The 7,322-nt window shown below is 39.0% G+C and overlaps 1 protein-coding gene across 1 annotated transcript in view; it reads left to right on the forward strand.

Annotated features, from left to right (window-relative positions):
* BMP6 (bone morphogenetic protein 6) overlaps positions 1-7,322 on the forward strand; it is a 133,928-nt gene that overhangs the window by 112,630 nt on the left and 13,976 nt on the right. Inside the window, exon 4 of the mRNA XM_018560339.1 lies at positions 1,191-1,394. Coding sequence (XP_018415841.1) covers positions 1,191-1,394 — 204 coding nt within the window. The remainder of the gene's footprint in view (positions 1-1,190; positions 1,395-7,322) is intronic.

Consider the following 7,322-nt stretch of genomic DNA (forward strand, 5'->3'; position numbering starts at 1 on the left):
TATATATATAATGTGTGTTTTTGTAAAGTGTTTTGTGCATGTAAATACATTTTAACAGATCTTTGCTCTTCAAAGCATAGAATAGAGAGATAGAGAGAATAGAGAAAAATAGAAAAAGGGGCAGGGGAGAGAGAGTGAGAAAGCTCCTGCAAAAATGTCATCGATATATTGCGGACAAATTTAGCAAATGTAGTATGCATCACTCTTTTGATCTTCTTATGTGTTGTTTTTTTGGCTGTTGTTACTGTTGTAAGCTTCTTTAAACAAATATATAAAAAATTTAACACCAGATTAAATTATATCTATTATTACTAAGGCTAAGTAATAAAAAAAACCTAGCAAACTTTTCTATTTAAAAAAAATTACCATGAGAAAAGTGGGTTTAACACTGAATTGGGGAGGGGGTGTTACTAATATATACTTTTTCTCATCAAAAGAAGTGAATTAAAATATCATTATATATGAAAGCCACACACAATAATTACGTCTGCTGCAAGAGTTCTTCCTAATCTAACCTGCTCTCATGTAGAGGATAAGCTGGATTTGGATCTTTAATGTGTTGCTGTACTTTTAAGGAGGTATAGGGTAACCTGAACGTAAGGTAGCTTGTCATTGCTATATATGACTTCATATTCTCATTGATTAGTGTAGGTATCACACTTGCTAGTGTTTATAAGCTACTGCATACATTTGTAAGTGTATAAATGTGTGATTTAATAAAATATTAGAAACTGATTTTCGTTAGGTCACCTGGTGTTTTTTGCTCACAAGACTGAAAAATAATAAATGTTGTTTTGTTGCATGTGTAGTGAATTTGCCGCTCCCATATCTATTTTCTGTATCAGTTATAAGTTGATTAGGCACTGTGCAAAGGTTTTAGCCTCTAAAGAATGCCGTCTTCCTTGAAATTTCTGTTTGTTAGAGACCTACTGGGCTGGATCTTCACTGCTGCCTTACAAAATTCAAAATTCCTACACGTTTATGTAATGTACATTAATTCCTTTTCATGCATACCATCGTTTTTGCTCATATGTTATTCCATGTATTTACTTGTACTTGAATTTTATTCCATTTGATTACAGGTTATACATTATGTTATTTAACAGACATAATTATAGATCTCAATGTATATTTATACATGCTATAGTTCCCTTACATAACAAATGCACTCATCTTTCATCTGGCTCCAGGTCAGAATGTAAACACAAGAGTTGCCGGTCTGGTTGGCAGGGATGGCCCATATGACAAGCAGCCATTCATGGTAGCTTTTTTCAAAGCAAGTGAGGTTCACCTGAGGACAGCAAGATCTGCAACAAGCAAGCGCAAGAACCAGAACCAGAACCGGAATCGCTATTCTCACTCACAAGATGTGTCAAGAGTATCCAGTGTAACAGGTAATATGCTTAAAGCTGAACTCCAGGTATAAAGTCTTATGCATACTCACATTGGTCCAGCGTGGCCCAATGTAAGTATGTATTTAATGTACCTGATGGGCCCACGGGTATCCTGTAATGCACTGTAGAATCAAAAGTGACAGTTACAGGGCTGGAACAAATAGTATACTGACAGGGGCTCAACTGTCAACTCAACCTTTTTTTCCTTATGAAAAAAACATTGCTTAAAAAGTGTTAACTGGAGATGTGCTTTAATTTGTTTGTCACATACTTTATGTGTAGCTACATGTCCTTTAAGATTACCCTGCCCCACAGGGTGACAGTGTTGCAGCATGATTTTACTGAAGAATGAACAGCATTGTTTCCCTATTACAGGGAAAAGAAAATCAACTGATTTGCTAGCAGGAGCAAAAGGTAATAAACCTATATTTCAGGGGGTAATGCTAGTGCTACATTATATGTGTCTTTTGGTACCGTAGTTCTACCCTAACTGACTGTGGCATAAGAGGGGTAGCGCAGAAGCTGGTACCAGTCAATGGTGATAAGTGGCAGGGAACAGGGCCGAAATGGGCAACTCTGCTTGCCGGCTTAGCCTAAGGTTACCATTCATCCCAGTTTGACTGTAACAATCCCTGTTTTGAGGGCTTTATCCCTGGCAAACAGCATCCCAGTGGATGACTGCCTAGTGTAGTGCTGAGACATTCCGGTTCCCAGGTGTCATAAATTGTGGCCATTCTTACTCAACCTCAGATACAGTAGCTGTAGCTGTGTTTACAGAGCCGAAGAAAGCTCCCCTAAGCTCCTCCTTGGCTCTGATGAGTTTCACATGCAGCCGCTTCAGACCTCAGATACAGTAGCTGTGTGTATATACAGAGCCAAGGAGAGCTCCCCAAATTTCCTACACGGCTCTGATGCGAATGCCACGTGACGGAGGGAGGGGAAGACTATGTTCTGTTGTGTCTGAAGTCTGTTAAGTTTAGAATGGAACTTGAGGGTGCTCTGGAGTCTGCATGGGGGGAAGGGGTTTGGGAGATAGTCTGTATGTAGAGGGAGGTTAAGGGGAGGAGGTATGTCAGAAGGGAAGTCTCTATTAGTGAGATCTGTACTAGGGGGGATTTGGGGGGGATCTGTATGGGGGAGGTGGAATTGTACAACCCAGATTCCAAAAAAGTTGGAACGCTGTGTAAAATCTACATAAAACAGAATGCAATAATTTGCAAATCTCATAAACCCATATTGTATTCACTTTTATTTAGAAAATAGAAAACACATCAAATGTTTAAACTGAGAAAATATACAATTTTTGGATGGCACAGTGAACTATGTTCACTTTTTGGAAGTATTCCAAGAATCATGCCTGTTTTTAATGCAGTGCCATCTGTGGGCCTGAAGATCACCGACATCCAACAATGTGTTTCGGCCTTGTCCCTTGAGCACAGAGATTTCTCCAGCTTCTAGGAATCTTTTGATTATATTATGTACTGTAGATGATGATATTTAAATTCTTTGCAATTTTACATTGAGGAACATTGCTCTGAAATTGTTCAATAAGTTATAGACATAGCTTTTCACATATAGGTAAATCTCTGCCCATCTTTACTTCTGAGACACGAAATTCTCTGACATGCTCTTTTTGTACCCAATCATGTTACTGACCTGTTGCCAATTAACCTAACTACTCTAGTTGCAAAATGTTCTTCCAGCTCTTCCTTGTTAGTACCACTTACTTTGCCAGCTTTTTGTTGCCCTGTCCCAACTTTTTTGAGACGTGTTGCTGCCATCAATTTCAAAATTACCTTTTTTTTTCTTCTTAAAATGGTATTTTTCCAGTTTAAACAATTTTCTATTGTAAATAACATATGGGTTTTTGAAAATTGCAAATCCTTGCATTCTGTTTCATGTAGATTTTACACGGCATCCCAACTTTATTTTGGAATTGGGCTTGTACTAGGAAGAGGGGGTAGTTTCTGATGACCCCTGCATTACCTTCTAATGACCCCTGTACACCAAGCATTACCTACTAATGACCACTGTACACCATGCATTACCTACTAATGACCCCTGTACACCATTCATTACCTACTGATGACCTCTGTACTCTATGCATTACCTACTGATGACCTCTGTACTCTATGCATTACCTACTAATGAGCCCTGTACTCCAGGCATTACCTACTGATGAGCTCTGTACTATATGCATTACCTACTCATGACCTCATGTACTCCATGTGTTACTTGTTCCTGACTTCTTTATTCTATGTGTTACCTAGTCCTGACCCCTGCACTTTGTATGGTACATACTCCTGATTCCTGCTCTTCGCCATGCACTCTTGACCCCTGTGTTCTGCGTTACACACTCCTGGCCCCTGCACTCCATGCATTACGCACTCTTGACCGCTGAAGTCCGTGCATTAGACAATCCTTATCCATTCACTCTGTGTGTTACACACTCCTGTTCCCTTCACTCTGCGCCTTACACATTCTTGACCCATAGTATAGTAGGCTCAGAGTTTATTTAACCATGCATCTTCAGCCTTTCCCACTATTAACTTGACCGCAAGCAGGATTTATCACGGCTGCCGCATTATTTTACTCCTTATGGTGCCCAGGGCATTTTGTCTTTACATCTTTCTTTATTTTTAGTTTTTGACCATAGATACCCATTAATTCATTAACGTAGTCATAATTGGAGAGACGGTCACTAATGGTATAACCAACCTTACAATGTAAGCCTATACACTGTAAACTTATTATTGATCTCTGTGTGATTATCTATTGTCAGTTAACATCCAACAAGTACCGCATATGAAGAAAGCTTTCATCAACTTCTTTTTTTACATTTGTAGTAGGATGCAACGATACCGGTTTTTCTCTATGGAGTACAAGTACCGATATTTTTTTATGGTACTCACTGATACCGGAAGTCCCATTAAGAAAGCTAGATGGCGTGTAATGACTTTCACCTGTCTTCCTGATTACCCGGGAAGCCGGGCAGCGAGTAAAGACTCGCCACCCAGCTTCCCGATTAGCAGGGAGAAGCCGTCTCCATGCTCCTTCGTTATCAGGTGATGAAGAAGCATGGAGCTGGCTTTCTGGCCAATCAGGAAGCCAGGGATGGCTAATGACTTGACGCCTGGCTTCCTGACTGGCCAGCTTGTACTGGCACCAACAAAAAAATTTTTTTCTGACATTTAATGTATTGTCAGTTCATTCATTTGAATAGACTGCCTTAATGCAAACATACGTGTTAACATGTATGCACCCCGGGATGTGAATGGACTCTTAAAGAGCAGATTTTATACCGTACTGCACAACAGAATGCACATGCCAAACAATGTTGATTTATCAAAAAAAACTGCAATTTAAAAAAAATAATATGGCCAACCACAAAGCACTATGTATGATTCCCGGACGCATACATTGAAATCGTTTTTTTTTCTAGATTTTATTTATAAACTTTTATGCATTTTAAAATGGAACCACTATGCAACAACTTTACAACAACCAGATGGCCCACCTACTGCGCGGGGTGGACGTACCTGTATGTCCTTTCTTGTTCACATGTGGGCACGCTGCCTGCGCAACATAACCACTGCTCCAACCATTAAGTGGTTGGAGCGGCTCTGTGATTACTGTGATGACCAATCACAGTGGTCATCAATGTAAACAAAGTACTGTTTATATTGGCAAGCCCTCCCCTTCCCCTCACAACAGAGCAGGGGAATGAAGGAGGATTCAATTAAAGAATAACTGCATTCAATTATCTGGCCACAGAAAGGTGAGCTGCGCTCAAAGGTTTGTGTGTGAGTGTTGAAGGGGGGTGCTAAGGGCAACTGACTACCAATGTAGTGAGAATGTTTTAGGGGGGATTTAAAGTGCCAGCAACCACCATTGAAAGGGGAGGTGGTGGGGATTTTTAAAATGCCACTGACCAGCAATTTTTTGTGAGGATTTAAAGTGGCAGTGCAATAAATGTGCAATTGAATAGGGAATTGGGGACCACTTACCACCAATGTTTTTACCACTTACCACCAATGTGGGATTGTTTTGGGGGGTTTACAGTGCCACAGGCACAGTGTTGGGATTTGAGTACAGTGGTACAATGACTATCACAGCATTGAAAACTGAAAAAATGGCCTGGACAGGAAGGGGGTGTAACATGACGCTCATCAAGTGATTAAGGTTTTGTTTATAGGTTGCTTTGGTCTGGGAAATCTCTTTAATATACCATGTTTTTGGGAATGTTTGCAAATTGACACTTCCCTGGTTTTGCCAGTAATAATTGGTCACATCATTTGCCTGAATTGGTCACATCATCAGTGACGGTAATGTAGCACATGGCCATGCTTACCCACTGCAGCAGTAGCTCTATTATATGTAAATAACAGTATAAGCTCAGTGCCTTTAGTTGCTTCTCCAGGACTTACATATGCCATCAGGGCACAGCTTGTGTACATTACTTAGCAGTTCATTTAATTTAATAATTAAAGGAGAAGTAAATTAGTATAGATCTAACAAAAATACCCCCAATAAATATTTATATGTCCATTGCCAGCACTTAACTTAAGAGGGGCGGTAGGAAATTCTAAAACTGCTTCAGATGTATAAGAGAAATGGAAAAAAAGACTTCTATTGCCAGAATTTGTTTCCTTTAATGTAAAAACCCAGTGTCACCAGCAAGAGGAACAGCTGCTCCTTGTCACCAAAACGGTTTTTAATTTAATCATTCAAACTATTTCCAAAACATCTGGAGCTTGTTTTAGCCACCAAGAGAGCTACAGTAAGCAAGACAAGATGTTAATGTGAACTGCAAGTCCCGTTGATTAAATTAATTACTTCAACTGGTGGCTTCTACGATTTTATATTTTTCAAAAAACCTGACACCTTACAAAAAAATTGAGAGCCAAAGTTGAGATGTACTAATTCTATGCAGAGTTCACTTTTTCAAGAAATTCTCAATTTAACAAATATACTTAGTGCTTAGTGGATGGTTACTGTGTTTGCAGTGCTCAAGGATGTTTAGAAAGAGAAAATCTGCTGTAAAGCCAAAGCCGAGCTAAAGAATTTGTTGCTCGTAGAATATCTAAAATGTCTCAGTTTTGAATGAAAACAGCACTGAAGGTGTTTTCCTGTTTTCATTCAAAATTGAAACATTTCTAGATGTGGGGAATTTATAAAAACTAAAGCAGACAAAATTTGGAGCAGCTGTGCATGGCAACCAATCAGCCTCTCTCTTTCCTTTTCAAATCTTAGCTGAACAAACTAAAGAGAGAATTGATTGGTTGCCATGCACACCTGCTCCGGATTTTGTCTGCTCCAGTTCTGATATATTTCCCCCCATTGTATTTATATTGCATAGATTTCTGAATTTTCTCTGGCACATTGTTATTAACTATGATATTTACTTCTGAGTTGTGACATATTTTTGATTATAGTTTATCATTAAATTGTTTCACATTCTTTGTTCACTTATTGATTCACATTTTATATTATATTCATTTATTTTTGAGGTCATTAGAGGCATAAGAGTTTCTTTAGGTAATATCACAGCGCGGCACATATAGTTGTTTGATATATTGGCTTTTGGTGCCAGGAGCTAGGAGTTTTTGGTGATAAGCGTTCAGTGCTGAGAGCAGTATCCTATACCCTAAGGCCCACCTTACACTAACCCTTCGTGTAATCCAAATATTTACCTTTACACTAATCCCTCCTGTAACCTCAACAATAACCCTCCATATTGTAAATGCAATGCCTTGTTTGCATGCCCACTTCTCTTGCACTGGGATTTTCTGTGCTAATGACCAATTTTCTTTGATGAGAGATGCCACTTTTTGAATGTGTTGTTTCAATCATTAAACGTCCAGAGAGAACTGATTAGTGGCATTGGACACAGTACAGATAGTATCATATATATATATATATATATAC

The sequence above is a fragment of the Nanorana parkeri genome, unplaced genomic scaffold (assembly GCF_000935625.1).
Source record: "Nanorana parkeri isolate BGI_ZX_2015 unplaced genomic scaffold, ASM93562v1 scaffold451, whole genome shotgun sequence".
Taxonomy (NCBI): domain Eukaryota; kingdom Metazoa; phylum Chordata; class Amphibia; order Anura; family Dicroglossidae; genus Nanorana; species Nanorana parkeri.